At 41.6% G+C, this 24,586-nt stretch overlaps 1 protein-coding gene across 7 annotated transcripts in view; it reads right to left on the bottom strand.

Moving 5' to 3' along the window:
- ATXN7 (ataxin 7) overlaps nucleotides 1-24,586 on the bottom strand; it is a 72,451-nt gene that overhangs the window by 45,702 nt on the left and 2,163 nt on the right. Inside the window, exons 1-3 of one of the 7 annotated variants that reach the window (XR_015701187.1) lie at nucleotides 19,248-19,451; nucleotides 18,849-19,109; nucleotides 18,173-18,241 (exon numbers count right to left, since the gene is read on the bottom strand). Coding sequence is in view for 4 of the 7 variants with exons in the window: in XM_087742907.1 (XP_087599033.1) it covers nucleotides 18,173-18,241; nucleotides 18,849-19,098 (319 nt within the window). In the remaining 3 variants the exon portion in view is untranslated. Of the gene's footprint in view, nucleotides 1-1,741; nucleotides 1,793-2,957; nucleotides 3,199-11,061; nucleotides 11,154-18,172; nucleotides 18,242-18,848; nucleotides 19,110-19,247; nucleotides 19,454-24,586 lie in introns of those variants that run through there. The other 6 variants (XM_087742907.1, XM_087742906.1, XM_087742905.1 and 3 more) reach the window with 6 other exon arrangements.

Genomic DNA, 24,586 nt, shown 5'->3' with positions numbered 1-24,586 from the left:
CTCCAGGACAGCAAACCCCAGAGGCAGAGGGTAAAAGGAGCCCTAATCCTGGCTGTTTGCAGAGACCAGAACACAAGTTTCCTATTTTGCAGAAGTCTGCTCACCGCGACTGAAAAAACAAGGAGGAGAGCGAAAACTGAAAACAGAGGAAGAGAAAGCAAAACTAGCAAGGGCAGAAGTGAAAGGGCAAAGAACAAACTCTATCAGAGGTAGGGCAGAAGAATAAAAAAACTTGATGAAAAAAGTGACAAAAACACATAAAAGTACTGCAGAACTATTTTTTTAAGCCAGAACACAGCTAATGCTCACCTCCTCCCTATCCATTCTCAGCATAAGCATCTGCTTATTAAGACTGATTTTTAAAGTCTGAATCTGATTTATCACAAATATGTACATCCTGCTTGCCATTTAGTGTAATTTGACAACGGATATTTCATGCTGATGCCCGATGTGAACAGTAAAATGTTTTGACTACAAAGATCCCCACAGCATAGCATAACATGCCTTCAGCACACCGCCAGCCTGATTATACTTCCATAATATTTTAAATAACTATAGTTAATATTCGATGCATTAAAACACGATACCCTAGACTATTAACACTCACAACAGAGATATAACTCCCTATTATCTTTACAGCTCCCCAAACACAGAGTTTATTTTTCTTTTTACTGGGGCCTGATCTAAATCCACCCTAAGTAAATGTACCAACTTTTATCAATTCGCTGGGCTTTCCATTAAGACATCAGGGAACTGTTTTGGAGGTACTATACAAGGAAACTGTAAATATATCCCATTATTTTGAAACGTTGCCAAATCTGGATTGTTTGAACTATTTACTTCATGGACCAAGTAAGTTCAAATAGTGTTCACAAAAGCTATCTTGAATACATTTGCTCCATACTAGCTGTGTTTTCTCTTCTCATTAGAAGATCATTAGTCTTGATCACACTAAGGTGAAAAATATGCGAGTACATCTCATTTTAACTTGACTTAACTGGTAGATCTCTTTCTCTAAAGGCATGCTTTTATTAGAACTTTTCTTTAAGATAACACAACTCTTCAGTAACGTCTGAAAAAAATTTTGAGAAGGGGAGAAAAAACACAGCTGCAGAAACTTAAAACTCGTCGACATCTTGAAGGAAAAAAAAGTTCTGTGCCACCTCCTGGAATTTGCTTATAACACTTGTCCCAGCTACTGTCAGATCCTGCTAAAGTAATAAAAATATTTCTATTGGTTTACCCTTTATGGTTGTGGAGAACATGAATGTCACTTTAATACCTGAAAGCAGACAAAACCTCCCAAATTACTGTTTTTAAGAGCTTGTGATTTGGGGGAGAGAGGCCCAAGAAGGGAGAAGGAAGGCGCCCAACCAGCGTTTAGGGACCACACGAAACAGCGCACACCAAACCCGGGCAGATTTCAAACAGAAAGCTGAGCTGGGTTACAACCAGGCTAACGGCCTACGGTCAGCCCAAAAAGCTGAAATTCTGCCAGGAAATCTGCACACCTGGATCTAGCGCTGACATTAGTTGTCAGTAACAAGTAGTTTTCAGGTGCAAGGAGGATCTTAGACACAAGCCTGAGGCAGCAACCTTTCTGCACAAATAGCACTACGAGGTATCTTAACTTAGTTATCTTAAGTAAAGCTCCCACCAATTCTAAGCCATATAGTCCCTTATTTGAATTGATAGGAATGTTTAAAAAAAAAGTGATCTAAGTTAGCATCTCAAAACTTACCTTTCATACACAAATACTTCACTTTCTGCAACTGAAATATTATTTTCTACACAGTATGTTTCCAAACTATTTTCCAGAAACACTCAAGTGCTTATCATTCACGAACACACATGCGGTTTTGTATACTTATCAATGTTGAAATGAAATTAAACTACTGGGAAGTTTTTTACTGTGTATTATGCAAGATGATAACATAAAAAGAACATTCCTAAACAGATATTGTGAACAAAATAACTAAAACCACATAATATTCAGAGTGCTCTGGTTTACACAAGTTTTAAACCAAAATAAGAGATTCTAGTAAAATATACACACTTGAGGGTTTTCTGCAAAATTTCAAGTAATGAACAGTTATGTATTAATAGAACAAAAGTATTTTATGAACCATATGCGCAGGCATAACAAATTTGAGCTTGCAAAGAACATATGCATAATCAAACAAACTGAACATAAAACGATCAAATTTACATACAGAAACACTTTCTTAAAAAATTTGTCCCATAAGGTTTGTGCTCATGTTGCCTCAGATACAAAAGAACCTTTTAATACAAAATAAAGCAAAACAAATGGACATTTCCATACCCAAGCTGTTTCATTTAGGCTCAGAGGGAAGCATTGCTAAAGTATTTTCAGCAAGGTTATCTATTTTTTTTAAATTCCTTGCCAGCTCCGCTCTGTCCATTAAGTAACTTACATTTTTTGCACACACAGCTTTGAAAGCCCAGCTATTTGAGGAGACGTTCGAAAGGCACGGCTCTGCTTGGGTTCTGAGCACAAGTGCGTGAACTTTGTTTCACCGCGCAGTTGTTGATTGATCGGATGAAGGAAGGAACAGCTGAGGACTTGATTAAATGTTTTTACTGCATTTTCCACTTTGGCAAAAATAGCAATTACACAGCGTTCTATTGAAGTCCTAAGAATACCCAAACCTCAAAGTTTTGGCTCAGAGAAATGACTTTCACTTCAAGACCAAAAAACCCCACAATCTAGTTTAACTGGGCAGAGGAGCCGCACTATGAGATTTGATCGGTTGTAGATCTTTACTAGCGTTAGAACGCTTTATCTCTAAAAGCAGAGTCCTCTCTGTCCAGTCTCCTTTCCAAACTCAAGACAGTCTATTTTTCCAAAGCTACGGTTCTGTAGTTTTCACTTCGCTTTCCCAAATTCAAGGCAGAATCTTGCCCAGCGAAACCTGAAAGGGTGAAGGAGGACCTACCTCTCCTGCCTCACGTTTTCTCTGGGTTCAGCCATGCTGCATTTCCAAAATCCCATCCCCTGCACCACCTCCTCCAGCTTCACCTCCGGCAAAAAAGGTTTGCCACATGCTGCAGGCAGTACCACTCCTCCGTGCGTACCCCAGCGGCAAATCCAAACACCAGCCCTTTTGCAAGGCTACGGGCACACAATCACTGCAATGCTCCTGTAGCCTTTCCTCTCTCAGGATGCAGAATGCAACGCTGGCAGTCACTATACCTCCTGTTCTCTAAAATTTAACAGTCTTGGGAAATTTCTGCATCGTGGCCACTGATAAAAACCGAGCAGCAGATACCAAAGAGAAGTGTGTCATGCACACGTGCACCTGCAGCCTAGCGCGCAGCTGGGAGTTCTAATTTTAGGCTCCCAAGATTTGAATGTTCCTGTAATTATATATAAAACACATATTAAAGCAGGCATCTAAGTATTTAGTTAAATTCTTTGTATACAAATTCAGCTACACACAATTAATCTTTTAGAAAATCTAACACAAAAAGTATGTCAAATTGTTCATTCAAAACTATTAAACAGTTTTTCTAAGTTTATTATTCAGAATAATACAAAATTTCAGTAAGCGAGTTTACAAAAGACTGATTAATAAATTCCTCAATGAAACACAAGTAGCATATTTAAAGCTTTTCAGCAGATGAAAAATTCCCCCCCACACATTGTATTCTGTTACATCAGGTTTTCGTCAGCAATTTGAATGAAGTCAGTCATATGCAAAAACTATGTCCATTTACTCATTAATTAGTTTTCAGAGTTGAAGATATTTTAAATTTCTCCAGACGATTTGTATAATATTACATAAATGCTGAACATACAACTTGTCACATAAGAAATCTTCAAAGCCATCCATTATTTTTAGATGACATGATCTCACCGTGCCACTGCTAGATTTTAGCCAACAAATTATTATTTATGTTTTTGTGGCAAAAAAACCCTATTTGTTACATACCTAGTCCTAAAATACCTTAAGGATCCCTCAATGTTGAGTTAAATTTTGTGATTATGACACAAAAATTAAACAGAACTCAGGAAATAAACTTGGGATTTACACAGCAATAGTAAAATCTGGGGTAATTTAACATGAAAGGGTACACAGGAACATTTCAGTTGTTATGCAGAAAACCAGGGTCTACTATGAGGGGACAAAAAGTTCTGGCCGAGCAACTAGTTACAGTCATAGCCTCAATTAAAATTAACTGTATCATCCAGAGAACATTCTGAATTGTATCTTAATTCGTATACCCCAAAGCATGCTACTATTATGAATTGTTTTAACATCAACAGGCCTGGTACTTTTCTCCTCTTCCACACACAGCACTGTGTACTTTGCAGCACCTGTACTTCTGTAGTAGGAAAAAGGAAGCTTTTTAAAATCTAAACTCACAGTTTACATAAAACCATTCATTGCAGCAGAAGTATTTTGATACATTGTGACTGCAAATGGTGACCATGTTCCAAGCTCCTCACCCTTTCACATCTCTTATCTAGCCTTTTGAGGAAAAAATAAAATGGCATGTGTGGTTTTTGCCATCTTTCCCTATGTAACTGTCCACGTCACAGCGATGCAACTGGGTGCTGGCTGTAGCTCAGCACCCAGTAACTGAGGAAGCAGAGAGGCAGCAATCATTCACTTGGATTTACACATTTTTTCTTACTAACTGAGAACAGGAGGAATACAACCTACCCATGACTGTATCTTTTGTGATATGAGAAAACAACAAGATTCAGTAATACTAAAAAAAAAAAAAAGTGACATCAGAAACACCAGAATCCATACAGTCTTTAGAAATATAAACTTTCTCAAAACCAATAAAAACAAGAACTAGAGACAGTTACACATCTCTCGCATGATTGCATTACTGCAGTCTTCACATTAAAACCATCATCAGTTAACACGTTATTTTCCCTGCTACAGAGGACATGCGTAGTGCTCATCTTTCAACCTCTTCTACCCTCTCTCCTGCTGACCCCAACTCCTGGGGGATACCAGCACAGCATTCTTTAATTCTGCAAAGGCAATGCGTCTTTGCACAAAGAATACTCTCCCCATACATTTTACATCATGCACCTGATACCTGAGGGAGGAAATCAGCATATGCAAAAATAAATTTAAGGAAAATGATACAGATGACCTGTCAACTGAATTCTATTTCAGTATTTTCTTTTATTAGGCAACCCAACTACCTAAAACCACCCCACCCCTGCCACTCCTATTCTCCCCGCACTGAAACATCCACTTCAAAAATAAGACAATCATGTCTAATATAGCTATAAGGAAACTGATGCCTGCCAGTTTTCACATACCAACTTAAATTTCTGCACCCCTCTCAATTTGGCAGGCACTATTAGTTTTTCCCTTAAAATTTACCTCCTTTGCTTTACAGATTTACTAGCAGTTGATTTGATACAATTAAAAAAAAAAATATAAGTTGCACAGCAACAGACATATAAATGTACTATAGCACAAAAAAACCCAGTACTGTGATATTTCATAAGATTAAAAGATAAAGTGGAAAATAAAACGTTTTAGTTGTTACAGTGTAGTGTGAGAGCTAACCCACTTCTTATGTATTTGAACACACATGTAGTGACACAAAGTATTTTAAACTTGACCGTTGCATACCTTTAGACAAATAAATATGACTGAGTATTTCAATGGTATAGCTGAGGAACCAGTAAACCCTAAGTCTTTACTTCTCACAAATTATATATTCCAGCACATACAGAGCTACAGTCGTCACAGCTTCCCTTCTAAGAGGGGATCTATCTATTCAGAAGTGTTAGGCTTCGAACCAGTACCAGTTGTTTTTTGAGACAGTTATATTAACTAAATAGGTAAGCACTGAAGAAAATCAGGCTACCTGTTCACAGTACAAGGTCAATAATTCCACTGCTGCCTGTCTGTGATACAATACAAACCCAGTTCAGCCTAAAAACTCTTTACGGAAGTGATTTTTTTTTTTTTTTTTTGTTATGGTATTTCAAATTCTTCTAAAGAAGAAATTTAGGTTTTGCCTTTGCATGTCATCTCCCTTTTAGAATAAGCCCATCGCTATACTGATTTCAGGATGTATTTCTTCACTGTTAAGAGTGATTCGCCTTATTTTAGGAGCCCGCCTTCACAAAATTTTCCAGAATTCCATCTCCAAACATTACACATAAAATACATGGTATCTGTTACAGAATAAAAAAAGACTCTGAAAACACCGGGTGAACAAGTCTGTCCCAGGTATTACCCCTCCATATCTGGTACTAGTTCTCTGCTACTCTTAAATAGAAACAGGTTGGGAAGGACTGCAACTTTTAATATTTTTAAATTTAGATGTATTCAAAAACGAAGATCACTTAGATCATATTATACACACGGAAGATCTGAAAGAGCTGACATGCTTTAAAGTAATTTTTCTGCTCTTTCATGGTCTGGGCCTCTATAACATAACTGGAACACCAGCCCACTTGTGATGTACACGAAAGGTAATACCTGTAACAAAATAAAACAAAAGGGAAGGATACAAGAATTTACTGAGACCACTTAATGTACTGATTTGGTTGGTTTGGTCTAACTCACGTTTTTGACAGACACTTCCAAGACTACTACTCTCCTCCGGTCCCCCTGCAGCTAACAGTGCTCATCACACTTGGGAAGACGGTATATGGATACATATGAATGGAACTAAATACACAGGGGGAGGGGGGAAAAAAGGAGCTTTTCTCCTAGGAAGCAAAATGCTCTGCTCTTGGGGGGGGGGGGAAAAAAAAAAAAAAAGTACTGAATTGGGCACAAATTTTAATTTTTAGACATCTCATGTCAAAAAGGACGTAAGAACAAACCTGATTACAGAAGCAGCAAGACAGAGAAAGTCATCCTTGCAGAGATACAAGAAGATTAGACACATTTGGTGTATGACTGTGCAATGAGACACAGGCGAGCGGTGTCCTGCCCCCCCCCCCCCCCAAGGACCCCACAGACCTCAAGCGGTGGTCCCGGCACATCGCGTTACAAGACTAGGCCTGTTAGCAAAGGTCTGTGGAGGAGATGCCACAGAAGACATATGGAGTCAGTATTAAGCAAGAGGCACGGCAAAGAACATACGGAGTTGGTATTTAAAAAAAGGCACGGAAAAGAACATTTCAGAGCACTAGTTAACTGCCCCTAGATGACTCAGGATGACAACAGTATGTGAGATTAAATAAATAACAGAAGATTGAAAGCTAAACAGGATCCTTTGATATTATGACAAATTTGTAGAGTTTACCACCCTCCAGTACACTGAAAACAAATAACACATCCACCTTCCTACAGCAGACAAAAGATAACTACTGCAAACATATCTAGGATAACAAAACCGTGGTTTACAACAGAAGCGGATCCTTTGCCAGACGCAGCAGTTGCACGCGCATGAATTTCAGGACCTAGGCTGAGGTCTTCTGCGCAAACCCGTCCGAAGACTATGGCAATCTCTACTGGTGCCTATCCAGGGTAGGCAGGAAGCCAAAGCCACTGCTGCCAAACTTGTTGAGCCAGTCTTCCCAGTGCTGGCCCACAATGCACCGCTTTGTTTTTGGAAATTGCTCAAAAGCTTTTGCTTCCAGCAATGCTGCAGAGCACTTGGGGAAAGATGCCAAAGGAGTCCATAAACGGGTATCACAGGGCCACCATAACAGCACGGACACCCCAAATGCTCCTGTCAGTTGGTGACGTCACCCTGAATCACTGCGATGACAAATGACACGGTGCTTCCTGTGAAGCCCTGATCTCACAACACCACTCACAGGACTACAGGAAAACTCTTAGCGTGATTAAACTATAAATAAAAGTGCTGATGTTGCACCTTACCATCACGTCTTCCCATTTTACAGTGCAGAGCACCATCCATCCAGACTGTGAGTTTGGTCCTTTCCCAGGACAGGGGCCTTCCTTCACATGGTCGTGGTTATCCACGATGGCTCTTGATGGTGTCAGCAGGATGACAGAGAACTGCAGCATTGCACAGAGAACCCCCTTCTCATCCCAACCAGTTGTAAACAAGCCTCAGACGAGACACACTGACAGCGCGCTTAAGATTTTACTCCTGTGCTCTACCTACTCCGCAGATAAAAATAGCATTGTTATCTCCAAGGCTATCAAGCCAACACTTCAGATCATTAAATTCAGGCCACAAAAACAACAGAAGAGACTTGCAAGTTTTATTCCAGCAATGACACAGTGGTCTGTGCCCCTACATTTCAGGGCATAGGCTGCTAGTCAGGCAGAACCAGAAGGAAATTTCCCAAACAAGGGCTGATGCATTTTGGACGACTTCTCCAAACACCCCGTGGAAATAGCGGTGTTGAAATAGCCAGGCAAAGCAAACCAAGTCAGCCGGCTATTAAAGCAGGTCCTACAAAAGGAACAACAGATAAGGAGAGGGCTCTGCCGAGCCCACACACAAGACATAATCAAACTGTATCAGGTATGGTTCAGACATCAGTATTTTGCCCCAGGTCCCAGAACACAACTGGTACTAGAAGTCTCCTTCAATCACTTAGCCACAAAAAAAGAGCATTTAGGGTGAAAATTTGCAACCTCTTATATAAGCACGTATTACAGTAGCTTTGGTAGGCAACGCAGATACATTGAATTTGGCTCAAAACTTCTCTGTAAATTACGAACTACAATATGGAGCAGAAGCTCCTTAACAAGTATGATTTCTAGACAGTTGCTTTGGGTAACACAACTTACACAGAAACAAAAAACCAAAATTGCTTTCCGAAATTCATCTTCAAGTACTTTTACGAAGTAAACGCTGCTTACAAATATTCCTTACAAACCAAAGCCTTCTAGTTGTCAGAGGCAAGTTACAGTCCTTTAACACATTTCTAGAGTCATCCTAATTGAACTGGAGTGAAACAGACAATTTTAACATTTCCCAGGAAAAGTGGAAAAATTCCTGGGAAAACTTATTTTGAAAGCTGCTTTCCAAATTATTTTACATGGCTGTCTCAATAATCCAACACCCACAGTGTCTGACTATTGGGAACAATTTTCGTTCCTTTGAAATATCCATCAAAAATACAGCCAGTTAACCCAAATTTTTGCAGAGTTTGAGGCCTCTGGATATTCCACGCTACTACAGATTTGTTCTGAAGGGATAAAAAGAATATTTGGTATGGATCACATTTACGTATACTGTATAGATGATGCCTCTTTCTCCTTTTGGCATCATTTGCAACAGCCCTCCAACAGGAGATAAAAATAAATGACGTTTTAACCCTTCCTCAGCAGAGTAACCCAGATTCAAATGGTATTGTCTCCAGTTCACAAAGCTACTGGGAACCGTCTCAGGAATTTCAGTCAAAGAAACTTTAAATTTCTATTACCTAGTTTTCTAACACAGCTAGTTACTGAAAATAAATTTCAAAACTAACCAATATGATGTTAAATGATATGAACTAATTCTTACTTGCTGTTTACTTTTCACAATACTCTTACATATTATAACTGATCCCGGTTTATACTACAGTTATTCAGGGATATAACATCTCCAACACTCTTAAAGATAACCAAGATACAAGATCTAATATACCATACAATCACATAGGTAGCCATGTAAAAATCAGATCAGATTCACCCTGAAAAGATATATAAGCAAGTATGGCCCAATGGATTCTATGATTACCAGACCAAATACGTGCTGGAAAATTCAATATCTTCTTTAAGCAACCATCGCCTTGTTTTGGAAACAACTTTAAAGTTAGAACGAGACCATTATTTCACAAATGTTTTAATCAGCAGAGATGGAGGAGCTGCTTAATCCAGCATTACTGGGAAGAAAAAAAAAAAAGATCGTAGAACCACACCCTAGGTGTAAACCAATACAGATTTTCTTCTGTATTTTAGCCTGAAACAATAGCCAGAGGGTGTCATTTAGGCTATATACACCTTGACAAAGCAATGGCTACAATATCTAGGGACTGACAATTAAAATGTTTGCATAGCGAAGTACCTCTCTGTCTGATCACAAGGCTGTAGTGAGGTGGCTGTCTCACACATGCAAACTCTCTCGCACACCGAGCCCCATGACCTGGTCCTGCGTCCTCCCTCCAGCCACAAGCAAAACCCTTGTTGGCTTCAGTGGCTCACGACAACACCTCGCATCCCCAGATACCACTTCATAAACTGGCAGAACTCCAGTTTTCCCACTGACAACATCTACTACATCATTTATGCAGTCAATGAAAGAAAAACTGTAGACAGAAAACTGAATTAGTGAAGGGTAAAATAAAACAGGATTTGACGTTAAAGGAAAACAAACACCCAATTTACCGTGCATTCAGTGTATTACTTGTTTTTCAAATTTAACTCAGTAAAGCTTCTATACTTCATTTTCATGCAAGCTGCTATAGGACTTCCAGGCAACTGTATCAGCGCGAAATTGTCCAACAAACTTTCTTGCAAATAAAATCATGAGAGCTCTAGATTTCAGAACAAAAGCACACATCACGGACTTATAACCTCAAAGCTGCTCCCTATTGGATTTTAGCCCTTCAGCTGCGTTGTACACGCTTCTTCAGTGCCAGCTGAGAACACTGCATTTTCTATTAGACTACAAACAGTTGATGCAAGTCCTGCTTAGCCACAGAAAAGCTGATCAAGAACACTGCGTAAGTTTTCTGGCTGTTATAATCCCACCAGAAGAGAAGGGAGGCACAACCAATTATCCCTTTCACCTTTTATTATCAATGAAGTTTGTCTATGGGCTACACTGAAGCTATTGAAAGTCAAAATCAGGGTGGGGGTGAGCTTGTAAATAAACAATCTTTCTCATGGGAAAACAGGTTACCACAAAATAGTTTATTCCACAAGGGCTGACAAGCGGCATTTACACACAAATAACTGAGCATTTGAGTATTTATAATCTACTTGAGCCAATAACCTAGAATATTTACCATCGCAGTGACCATTTCCAAAGCTAGCGATCATGACTCCAAGTGATGTGGGAGCAGCTGCATGTGCAGTTTACTTTGATGAAGTCATACCCCGTAGTAGCTAGGGTTACCACGAGTATCTGACTTACCACGAGAATCAGTTTGAGAGCCACTGCACCACCGGTCCTGGCTCACAGCTGCACGCAGCCTGCACAAGCTGGCTTTGACTGCGCAACGCTTTCTAGCAACAGAAACACCAATTACAACAAATTCATTGCCTTCCATGACAACTGCTTTTACAGTCGTGCTACTTTGCTCTGTTACACTTTGAATTCCCTTTGCCAGATTTTAACGCTCGCTTCTAAAAACTTAAGGTGTAAGTACAAAGCTGTATTCACCTCTGTGCTGTCACCTACACTGAAAGAACGTCCAGGAAATAACGTTGAGTATCATACATAGAGGCAACTTCCACAGCAGTGGTGATTTTCTTCATTAAAAGGGAAGAGAAACCATTTTTAAGCATCTTATAGACAAATCAAATATTATAATGATTTGCGAAAGATGAAATCTCTTCTGTCTTGTCAGTGGTAACAGATCACACGTATCCCCAGCCGGCCTTCGGCAGTTACAGCCATAGGCTGGGCAGAGGCAGAAGACGTGCAAGAACAGTATGCGCGTTCTTTTATAGACCCACTGCAGTGGAAGAAATAGCTTTTAAAATAGTTACCTTAGAGAGAGTAATCTGCATCCTCTTAACCCAATTTGTTTAAAAGTAGCCTTCACTAAGCCTTTTTGTCTTTCCTGCTCTACTTAGATGGTAGTGTTATCAACTCACGTGAAAGTCACATTTCTACATAATATTTATCGCATTGTTGTTCTCTTACTGAGCATTTGTTGTTAAACACAGAACAGAAACTACACAAAAAGCAATATTTAATCTGTATTATCAAGACATCACCTCTGCACAGGGATAACCTAGCTAATCATACATACCACTTAAGAAGCGTTAGATAACAGTGAATTCCTGACTGTTATGCACGTGTATAGACAACTATTTCAAAGGTTCTTATAAAAAGAAAAAAAAAAAATCCTGCTTCCTCACATATTATGGATAGATTGAGGCAGTTCCAGCGGAAGTCCCCAAGGCCTTGCGATATTGCACTAATAATATGGTAATATCTAAAACCTGCAAAGTATCTTTAAAGCATAAAAGATGACACAGTTCTAACTTGCAGTCTAACATCACAATATTCTATTTATAACATGTGACTCATCTTGCCAGATATAATTAAATATTGTAAATAGAACTTGGATTTAAGGGGAAAAAAAATAACAAGATGAAAATGAAGGCCAGTTACTGCAGATAATCTCAAAAGTAGCATCCTTTCAAATTGCATGTTTTTCAAGCTCTCTCATAAAATCTCTACAATTTTCTTAAACAGTTCAATGCACTTTTAAAGTCTCCTTGTAATTGTTTTACGATAACCAGTCCACAAATCCCTAAAACACTCTGTGTAAATAGTCAATTAGAATGCAATGAAATGAAGAAGTGATTTATCTGATTACAGACTGTGAATAGCTATGCAGAATGTCAAAAAAGCAGCATGGCACTTTGTACTGCTACCTTAAAATATTTATTTCAATCTATTAAAAATTCTCACAGTGTATTTGCAGGCAGTCAAGGACTATAGAGCCCTCTAAGCATCTTTGACATGATTTAACACAACAAAAATCAACTCAATTGAGCACCTCCCAAGGCTGAATAAAAACAAATTTAAATTTGAAATAAGATGCTGTCTCTTACTTGTATTTACAACTTAATATTGGAGCAAAAGTTTCACCAATGCTTTAATTATTTATTGAACCTGCTGCTGGGAAAATTCTAGACCTTGGGTCTACGTGATAAAGATGCTTCTAGTGAGCCTTCCTGGCCCAGTCCTGGATTTCAGTGCTCAACCCTGCCCAGCACAGGCTCAAGAAGCACAAGGGTTTGTTGCATAGCTGTCCACCCTCACAGCTCTGGTAACTTCCATTAATAACAATTAATATAATAAAATCTCAAAGCTTCTGCTGAATGCCCTAGAGGTTCATGAAGTCTCTTTTTTTTTTTTCCCCTCCCTAGGACAGACTAACTGTCCAAGACCAGAAGTTCAACTGCTATCAGGTGACACGATGCTGAATGGAATTTGCTCCCACCTGCTCTCCTGATAGATTCCTACAGTCATAAAAATCTTCTGGAGTGTCTTCTGAAGGTGCTTCCCAAAAGCTGATGATCTGCATTCCCACAGAAAATTCAACACTTCTTTAAGACCAGTATAGCCTAAAAACTGTAAGAATGATACCATGCTACATCACCACACAGCCAGCATCAATTCTGACCTGCAATACCTCCGAGCACATCAAGCGCATCAGTGACCATCGCTCAACTAACCTCAACCTATAATAAAGTAAGTGTCTCCTCTGCATCTCCCTCTGTGTCCATCGAGAGGATCACCTCACCCGAAACAGTTCGGTTCTGTACAGAGAGCAATCAGAAACTTCCTCGGGATTCTCTGAAGCACCAAGTACAAACAGTTAGAATAAATCACTGGCAGACTGTGTGGAAGCTGTAAGGGTGGCAAAGACCTCTTTTTAGCCAAGATTCAACAATCTTGATGAATGACAATTGATCAAATCAAGCTCAAGACTCAAGTTACAAATGTTCTCTCCTCCTCCTCTACTTTGCCAGTTAGCTATAAACTACGGTGACAGTACTAGTGGAGTGCTTGAAATAGGCAGTACCAAGGGGTTTACCTCTCAAAGGATGTAACACACACCCCCAAAAAAAAGGGGGGGGAGGGCTGTATGTGTAACTGAAAAGATGAGATGCTTAAGCTCTTGCAAAGACACCCCATGGTTTCAGCATGCACTGAATAAGCTATCAAAACCAAACACTCAAACAATTTTAAATTGTCTAGCCAAATCCCTCTTCTGTTCTCCACATTTTTATTTTCCATTCTCAGATGCTGTAGATTCCTTTGCATTTTTATTATTACACATTTCAAAATTATTTAATGAGTCAATATAAGAATCTAACAGACTTTCACTCCAACCACTTCAAAAGGGTTGCACGCATGAACAAGTATTACTGCGAGTAACGGTGATCTTTGTTAAGAGCAGATAGGCTCTCTGCCTCTCCAATACAGCCGTGGGGGTCGTGGTGGCTTGGTTTTTTTGGTTTTGTTTTATTTAAAACAACATACAAGATAACTGGTAGCACCTGGAAATTTACTGTGGGGAGAGTCAGAGTTTCTCGGGGGGTGAAGGAGGGTTAAGCCCCCTGTCCCAATGAACAGCTTTAGGCCTCTCTGTTTCTACTCAGAGCTTCTCTACTCTTCCACAGAGCGAAACAAGCCAACCTGTCATCAAATTTTTCAAGAAGAAAAAGTTCACTCTGTTGATGCCTGTTAAAGTTATCACAAATGAACTCTATGCTTACAAACACAGTTCTATTTAAAGATCATCTTCACAACAATAACAGGCTAGAAATTTTTTTTAAAAGAAAACTGAATTCAATACAGGTTAGAAAGAATCTCCTGAAAAACAAACTTGTTTGCCGAAGCGTTTCAAGCACTGATTACAAAGTTTGACACTAAGAATCATTTTCTTCAAATGAAAAAAGTATCAGATACTACAGACACATCAACCTCCTTCGAAGCCCGCTGCATCTCCGAGATGAACTGAGTGTATGCGAGCACGTTGGCTGTATCTGACAGTACACGCTCCCAGTATCACACAAACAAGTTTGAAAGACGCACTTCAGCAAAGTTTCGTGTTAAAATATAAGAAAAATGGATGACAAGGACTAGATTTTCTGCCTCACTGTTTTAGAATGCATTTACAGATCATAATGCAACATGCTATACTTGCTTCGTCACAGCGAAAGCTGTGTGGCAGGGGAATCACACCTTTAGCTGGTTCACAAGCAGTAAGTAATTGAGTGACTGCATGAACTAAAAGATTCTGTCATGTGAACTACATATGAAAATAACTGAAGCACAATTGCTTCCAACACGCTCTTACATTGATAGTATTGCTCATCGTGAGATTATTTCAGTCCACAAAGTAAATTTTAAAGGGTACTTTAAAGTAATATTTTCCCATGATGGAGGATGCCCCTTTCTCATTTCCATCTGTTGGGGATTTTCTGTACCAAAAGTGAGCCAAGTCCAATGGCCTGCACCTTATTCCTGCAGCTCTAATTTCTACATCCAAGCTCAGGGTGGACTGTTACTGCCTCAAAAAGCAACATGTAGGAAAGCATCTGGTGAGTTTCTCACTTTGGTGAAGGTCTGCGAGGATCCCAGCAGGAACGATTGCACGTTATGGATTAGCAGAATAGAAAGCATATCAGAGCAGTGAAAAAGAAACAGTTAAGTATGAGACACAAACACTGGGAGTTTGGGAAGCCCAAATTCAATCTCTAGTTCTTACTTCAATGAGAGCTTGGTGATGTCAGGGAGGGTTAGATACAGAAAAAAGTGTTTGAGACTATGAACTAATTTTAGTTTCCTGATCCCTACATGGAACCAGCATCACTGACAGGTATTAAGGACTCATCAGGCTTCACAACCATCAGCATGCTGAGAGAGGAGCTGCTCGATCAGCAAATAGGAAATGCCAGTGACAAAGGTGTATCTGAAATCCTGCCTCTCTCCACAGCTTGCAAATGTTGTCCTGGAATTACACATTTATGTCCTTTATTCCTTTAAAAGATAAGAGGCATCATTCTTTTCCTTTACCAAAAGGAGAAGCTGGTAATGTTAAGCCCCCTTTTAATACAGTGTTATGGCAACGGGAACACTCACTCTTCATTCAGGAGACCCAGACTGTACTGCCTGCAAGCCTCTCACCAGCAGGCAGGCTGATGATGAAGCCATTCCCACCAGAAGACGCAGAGAAACAGCACATGGGAAAGGAAGCAACTACAACCCATAACCCAGTGGGTACAGAGGCCGGCGGCAGCCTGACCTGAAAGCTGACAGTTGGTACATAAAGAAAATAGTTCTTGGTTTTGAACCCAATTCTAATAAGTGGGCTGTGAAGTCATGTTCCCTCCTTCGCTCCCTCTCCAGGCCATGAATATTTAATTCTTTTATGCAAACTGGAAGAGTTGCAATGCAAGGTTAAATTAGCCTAAATAACCTTGAAATCCTTTTGTGAAGTCAGGCCTCTGAGTCAACTCCCAATCTGTAGAGAAATAACTTTCTTACACTACAAGTTCTGTTGTTAGCCGTATTTAAAATACCATGTGGTACCATAACAAAAATCTTGAGGTTAGAGTTGATTTGACAAAATTTATACCTTTGGTTCACCTTTCTGTGTTAAGATCCATGGTTTAGACAGCCCAATTATTAAATAAAGTGTTTGTTCCTCAATTCTGAATGCAAAATTCTTCCCAGGAAAAGGAATCACTTACAGTAGTCTCTAAATTTTATTTGATAACACACCATATACATATGCTGGCATGTTTTGCTGCTCCCCTAGCTCTTTAAGTGCAAACTTAATTAACACTACTTTTTCTTTTGCTTTATTTTGCAGTAGGCCGAGCTCCCTACAGACTAGCTACAGGTATACGCCAAGTCAGTGTCTCATTCGTATGTCATAAAGCAACCAAAATAAATAGAACTCTGGAAGCCTGGCAGAGCTACTAAGTTTCACTTTTAACTCTCAAAGCGCTTTATGAACTTCCTTCAACTCATAACCCTACAGATCATTCACATGGCTGGAGTCAGTGCGGAGAAGCTGCGTCTCAGTGGTCAGCCTATGCAAAAACAGTTTCGTGATCTCTCTCCAGAGGAGAGAGAGAAAAAAAAAAAAAAAAAAAAAAAGATTATTCTTCACCCTGCCAGCTAATCTTTAAAATCTGGAAACCTTAGATGCTTGCATTTTAAGAGGTAGAAATAAGAAAGAAGGTTTGAAAATCCTTATTAGTAAAATCTTTACTAGATTTGTGTATGCTTATTGTTATAAATGCTGTTTTAGCACTTGAATGATTTGCCTATTCAGAAAAATTAAATATCCAACACAACTATTAGATTGGAAATCGGCAATGAAGTAATAAAGTGATTTTTCAAACGCCTAAGAACTTACACGTACACTAAGAAGATGGCAAAATGGCACAAGTGTTTCTGAATGCCGCAGCATAGCTATCGCATCTCTCTTACAGGTCAGTAACCCCTGACTCTGGTCCTACGAACGGATTTTTTCCAAATTTTAGCAAGACTAGCAATTCTACAATAAATAGACATTTTGATTCAGCCTCAGTAAGCTATACTGCCTCCCAGTCTTACTTGCCCGTGCCACCTTGCTTTAGTTTTCATTTGCTGTTTGCAGCTCACAAGTAGGTAAGTGCTGAACCAGATCATCTCCTAAGGCCCTGGCAAGTCCTGCCTTCTGTGACTGTAAACCAAGTTTACAAACTCAGCCTTCCATTTCTAACAGCGTCACATAAATGACTCGGGTCTAACTGATCTAGTATTTAAAACAATGATGCCTAGTCTACGGCATACTTCTCAGTAACAGAAAGTCCAACGGAATTCAGCTAGCGCCAGCAATATTAAGAAAGTTTTAGAATGTTTCTCTGCTATAAAACAATCATTAAACTGGAAAAACAAAAAAAGAAAATTGAACATCACAAATCAGACTCATCACTGTTTTCTCCGCTCCCTGTTACAAAGTTACCAATAATCTATAGCTTTCATTCATCATTTGTTTACAACTTCAAGTAGCATTGTTACTCCTGAAACCAACTGGGCTGTTAATGGGCTTTTGCTAATCACAGGTGAAAGGTCACTCTCATTTAGCAGTACACTAAGACATAAACACAACGCGTTGACATGACAGAGAAAGGGATCAGTGTTCAAATACAGACACGGATTATATTAAGAATCAAAATATTTTAGCTCAAGAGAAGATATTATCAGTGCCGGTCACACAGCTTCCTAGGACTATTTAGAGAAAAAAAAAAAAAATCCAACTAGAAACATGGTAAAGACAATACAATAAGTAACCTATGCCCTACCTTAACTTGTAGTTTTGAGATTATATTTTAATAGTAACGCTAATAACACCATTCACTGACAGGCTGCAAGTCCCAAAAGCAAAGCGATAGGGTTGAGGATAAGTTTCCTTTCTCTTTCCCACGCACGTCCTCTTGTAACTAGTTACGAGCAGGAAAACTTCTGCATACACTTTTCTTCAAGAATAAATCGCACTCACCTTCTCGGCAAAGTCGCATCGCTTCTCGGTTTCTTCCGTATTCCTTGAAACTTTCTTCTAATGCTGTTCCTAAAACCAAAAAGCCACAAGATCTCAGTCCACGCAGGAGTCACAGAGCAGGGCTGACCCCCCCCGCTACGGGAACAAGCCGGCACATCAGGGATACGCGCTCCCGTCGCTGCGGCAGCAAACACAGCTTCAGAGGGGCCGGGGTCCGCCGCCCCGGGCCCCCCGGGCCGCTGTCAGCGCAGGGGGGACGCCTCACCTGGGGCGGGAGCTGCCCCCGCCCCACGCCCGGGCTGCACCGAGGGCGGGAGGTGCCGGCCTCCGGGGGCCGGCTCAGACCTCCTCGCCCCGTGCCCCGGATTACAGGAACTGGGGCAAGCGCTGCCCGCTCCGCGCCGCTCCCGAGCCCCGGCCCGGGGAACCGCGTACCGGACAACGAACTCGGCCACAACGTTGGGGCGGGGGGGCGGGGGGGGAGGAACGGACCCAACCTCCTCCCCGGGCCCGGGCCCCGCGGCGCCCTCCTGCCGGGCACCCCGCCGACTCGCACCGGCGCCCCACGGTCCCTCCCGCGGCGGGGCCGCGCCCGGGGCACTCCCAGCCCGGCGGGGAGCGGGGGCCGGGCCGTTAGAGGGGGTTGGCGGGGGCGGGGGGGGGGGCGGCCGCTCACCGTCGTTCCCGTGAAGTTTAGCAGCATCGACCCAGTGGCTCCAGGGCTGCCCCAGCATCGCCTCGGGGCTGGGCAGGGACCTGCGCTCCCCGACGGCCGCCATTGCCGCTGCGGTGGCGGCGGGGCCGGCGCCGCTCCCGCCTCCTCCGCCTCCGCCTCCTTCGCCGTGGCGGGGCCGCCGCTGCCGCTGCCTGGCCGCCGCCGCGCTGCGCTGCTCCCTTCTGACGTCACCCGCGGCCCGCGCCGACATTCTTTCCGCTGCTATAATGTAACGAGAAAAAGTCATCGGGCGCTTAAGGTGGCGCCGCGCTTTTAAGGAAGCGCCGCGGCGCTGTCAGCCCGCTCGCTCGCTCTCCTCCCCGCGGGGGAACCTGCGGCCCTGAGGCGGCGTCGACTCACCTCTGCGGCGGCCCGGGGGGCAGGAGCCGGGTGCCCATTATTGTACGGGGAGCGCTCCCTTCCTCTTCACCGTGTAGGTGAGGCGCGCTTGTGTGTTTGCGCTAACAAAGCAGCGGAAGGGGGCGGGGGGGCAGGGTTACGCCTCCCGCCGGGCGCTCCCCGGCCCCATGGGCCGCCTTTCTCTCTCCGCACCGCGACCCTACAAAAACAACGGCCGCATCACAACCCCGCCTGGCACCCGCTGCCCCGGGAAGGGGAGGGGGGCGGACCAGCGACGCGACGCGGCGGGGCGGAGCCGGGCTTTACGCGCCCCGCCCCTCCGCGCCGGTCCACCTTAAACCCGGCGCCTCCTTAAAGGCAGCAGCGAGCAGGAAACTCGCTCGGGGCGGGCGGCTGCGCCCCCCCCCTCCCCCCCCCCCCCCCCGCCCGGGGCCGCCGGGGCTGGGGGGGCGCCGCCACTGCCTAAACTTTGGGATGTAAACCCAAACATCGGGAATCAAAACTCTAAATTAATACTATTTATAGTCTTGCCGAGGTGTGTGTACGTGCAGGCTTAGCTACCGCTTTGCTATTTTCATTTGAAGTGTGGAACTCTACGAGGTGCAGCTGTTTCTTTCCAAATTTATGCATATACAAGACGCATAAGTACAAGCTCATCAGACAATCGTCACAGGGGACTGTAATTATAAGAACAGCTTCAGTGTTCTGCCCAATTTATGTCACGCTCAACGTATCTTGTAAAACCGTAGATCTAATACAGAATAGCTAGTGAGATTTGTCTCTCCTCTTGATCACCCTAAGTTTCATTTAACTGGTTAAAAAAAGGCAAACACCATGAGATTTAGACAGAGGTAGCAACAACGACTTCTACCGCAGACGGCTGTAGCAGGATTAATTAACAAAGACCATCAACTTCTTGAGCTGGGCCCTGATCTTTCAGGTACACATGGTCGTAGCGTCCCAAAACAGCGGAACAACTCTTGGGTGTGAGCAGGAGGAAAGGCGTTCCTGCCAGCAGGGTCTAAAGACACATGACGAATGGAGGGCATTGTGGTTTGATTAATTATCAAATAGTCTACAATATAAAAAACTACTTATAATTAAAGCTAAGAGCATCACTGGAAGAAAAACATCCATCAGGTGCTAATTTCTGGACAGAACCTCAGCTGCTTTTGTGGTGTAGAAGACAGATAGGGAAAAAAAAAAATCTGTAAGTGATTTCTTTCAAGCTTAGTTCTTCAAGTGCTCCACAAATGGAGCCTAATGCAACATCCACAGCTGAATTCAGGCTCCAGTCATAGGACAGGGCAAGTTACAGACAGAATTATATTCTCGGTGTCAAATACTCTGGTTTATGTTATAAAACTTTGCTTCATTCATACAGCTCTCCTTTGTTCTGGAGGAAGCTGTCAGAAAGCTGCCTCAGCTGCAGTTTGAAAAAGATCCTCGATACGTCCGAGTGCCCACCAAATTCGTAAAGGCTTTCTCTATTATTTATTTTACGTAGGTCATAAAGCAAATATAGCGATGGGTGACCAAACAGAGCCATAGAACACCAATGCCTACCTTTTAATAGTGACAGGTTTTACCACGGCGTATCAATTTAATGTTCACACATCACATGATTCTTTTCTTTAAACATTGCTGATGTATGTATGTCAAATTATGCAAAAGTAAAATGGCTCAATTTGGCAAAACTGCATCGATTAGCTAACTACTTTAACAAGCCAGTGGATTATCAACTTATCAGTTTCTAAGGTTGACTCTCGTCAAGTTACTCAAAAGCACCTCTTGCTTTAGAAGTGCCATCCAAACAAGTAAAGCACACACCACCTTTATTTCATACATCGTTGATTATCTCCTTTCGTGCTCTTTTTTGCTCTTTCAAACTGCTTGTTGCATTTTTTTCCCCTCCACAGCTTTTCTTTTTTTCCCTATATATTCCCACTCAACATCTAATTCTGCAGCCTGGGCCTCCGGCTGTCCTTTAGTAAACCTCCTTCCGCTAAAATATTTTCCCACTCTGTCGTGGATACACCGGTATTCCAGTAGAGGGAGGAAAGTGGCAGCAGAAAGATCAGTTCATCAGCTCAGTGCACAAGACGGATTAGTCAGAGAAAAGCAATAGGGGCAGATGAAAAACCAATTTCACAAGGACTGGAGGTGGAGAGAGTTTTCCCACAAACTCACTACGCTGAACATATGTTTGGGGTTTTTTTAAGCACACAAAGTTCAACTCTCTTAAATTGTTTCCATAGTGCTATACACGGATGCATTGACGATTTTAGGGAAAAGATGGGAAAACACTGAAAATCCATCATGTTAGAAGGAGACCAGAATTGAAAACACATGTACAAGCTGTAGACTTTGAACGGAGGTGACTGTTACAGATCGGAGACATCCAGGTCAGGAGTACGGTCATCCAAAGCTCCCTTGGCCATCAGCAGAGAGCCAGGGATACTTTGGGATCAGTTTGGTCATTCCTGGTCCAAAGCACTTTTTGAAGAAGCCCTTCTCTTCCCAGTGACCATTGAAGGAGGCAAGGATGACCATGCACACAGATTAGGCACCTCCATTAGGCACCCAGAATTAAGTGGGACGAATCTGCTTGGGAGTGGGCAGAACACCGAAGTGTGGAAAGCGCTGCTGGAAGCCAATGCTCCTTTAAGAGAACAAGAAGTGGTCCAGAAATGCCACAATTCAAAGGGCTTAACTGAGGAAGCAAAACAGCCCAAGAAGTAGCACTGGGACTGAGACGGTGTGTGAATAACCACAGACTGCTTGGATGGGTGAATGAGAATAGGTATTCAGAGAACGGAGAGAAAAACCATGGAGGAGTAAGCTAAGCTCGGATAGAAGGTGGAGAAGGAAAAATGTGAGGCAGGAAAACAGCAGAAAACAGTGGATGATGTAGAAAAAACAGCCAAAGGGGGTGAAGAAAGCATAAACAAACAAAAAATATAACACAGCCTGCAAAAGGAAAGAAAGAAAGGAGTCAAGAAGAGGAAACAAAACATACAAAAAAGGAAAACCCCCCGTTTTAAAGCTCATCAAATAGATTTAACAACATATTAAAGATGGTTGGCGATACTATGCTTAAAAGTATGCCTACAAACAGCATGCAACTGCTTAAAACTGCAGAGGATGGTTATTTTGTGGCATGACACTGCAGGCATTTTTTCACCTGTACCGGCAGGTTTCATTCTTTTGCCAGGTGGTCCGGGAAAGCTGTTCAAACAGGGAACACCCACCTCAGCTGTTCAGTTAGAATCTGTAAGACAGCCTCTGTATAGGACCTGAGATATGATAATTCTTAACTGGAATGAAAAAGGAAGGATGGATCTGCAAATGAACTCTTTTAAGAACAGAAGTAGTACAATGATAGGATTCACTGGTGATTTTGCACAACGAAAGCGAAAGGATGCATGAATTGAAGTGCAAAGGGAGAGGCAGGTGTCACTTTATCAGTACTCAGAAGAAAGAAAAATAGTGAATTCACAAAAAAGTCTGTGAAGGAAAAGATCTTAGGGGCATTACAGCATTAAAGGAAATCTAATAAGTTAATTGTAGCCAAAAGGTACAAAATGATCAAGAAGGGCTTAAAAACTAAGAACAAATATTATTAGTGAAGACTCCTTGGTAGATGAGATTGAAGGATGAAACGACAACTCAAGTAGCTGATACGCTGAAGTGAAGTCCCGACCGTCCCGTCAGCTCCCCTCGACAGCGGAGGAACTGGGAGTACATTTTGTGCATTTTAAAATATGTCTCCAGTATGAGAAGTATAAGAATATAATTGGGCAAGTAGGGAAGCAAGAGATAGAAAGTTCATATAGATCAGCATGTCCAGATGACGAGAGAACTATCCAGCCATAACAAAACAGACCATTTTGTTCTAAGTGCCACCATAGAAAAATATTGATACATTAAGAAAAACGCATTATGGTAATCTGTACTTCACTGTCACCTCCAGTGAAATCAAGCAACTTCTGCCTTTATAACTCTACACAGGACCGCGACCCTGCAGATTAATCATCATGAGCAGAACACAATAAAAAATTATACAACAAACCATGCCAGTCTGTTATCCTTTTCCCACAGATCCTGGAAACAGGTTGATGTGTATAATTTTATTTATGAGTAACACTTTAAAGAGGGAGCTGAAGATGCTCTGAAGTGCTGGGATACAGCTACTTTAAATACTGGAATACGAAATTATTGTGGATACCTACTACAAACCACCTGTACCAGGGGAAAGAACAATATTGTTAAGATCAGACTAACTGAAAGTATCCTTTTCTGAGGAGAAGGAATGGGGGAATGGAGGCTAATAAATGTAAGTAAATCTGAGAAGAATTCTGCATTAGGATGAGAATGCAATAGATGCCCCCAAACTTCACGATGACTATACTGAAGATAACATAATATTTTTATACCCAAATCATCAACCTATGCTATTGCCATGTGTTAATAAAATATACAGTATCTGACAAAACATTGCAACCACTTCCTTCTTAACTATCAAATATGTCTTAAATGCAAATCAAATTTCTGCAAGAATTGATGACATGGTAATCTAAAGCAGAATAAGGAGCATAAGGAATAACAGGAACACAGATCCTTGCCCTGCTTAGATATCACTAAATACCATCAGTTCTTGAAGAGACTTTCACAGAGAAAACACCGAACAGTGACACAAAGCTTTCGAGTGTTAAAGGTAAATAGGTAAAACTATGCAAAATACATCCAGTTAATGATTTGCAAATCAAACTAATCTTTATTTATTTTACATAAGGTATTGAAATCACCTTTTGAATTCGGAAATGTTAAAACAATTTTGGCAACCTAACTATGCAGATGAATCATTTTAATCAGAGGAATCAGAAATGGGTATGACCTTTTAAATTCTCATTTATACACAGAGAATACGATATTACAATTTAGAATGATTAAAATACACAGCTATTCAGGTCAATTGTAACAAAACATTAGTGCTGAATTTCCATTTGTTGAAATCAAAGCACTTAACAGGAACAGTTTGATATCAATGATCTTCCGATGGAACCTAACTACCACATGAGGTTTCATAACCCTGCCTGGTTTCTTGCCAGCTTGTCTACATGGCTCCTTGGCAATTCATTGAGGCAGAAGACTCTGGGTCCAAGCATAGCCCGCAGGACTCAAGAGTTCCTTGAGACCACAATGATGCCTACCTATGATGTGAAGCTGCCTGAGTCCTCGTACCCTCAGAAGTTTGACATGCTGATTAACATCAAAGCAAGGATCCCGAGAAGCCTGGCACAAGGAAATTTAAACTTATACCGTTCTTCTCACATTTG

This window comes from Nipponia nippon, unplaced genomic scaffold (assembly GCF_047370975.1).
Source record: "Nipponia nippon isolate SJK-2023a ecotype South Korea unplaced genomic scaffold, ASM4737097v1 scaffold_9, whole genome shotgun sequence".
NCBI classification, from domain to species: Eukaryota; Metazoa; Chordata; class Aves; order Pelecaniformes; family Threskiornithidae; genus Nipponia; species Nipponia nippon.
The sequence above is the reverse complement of the archived record's forward strand: the minus strand, read 5'-3'. Positions and strand labels throughout refer to the sequence as shown.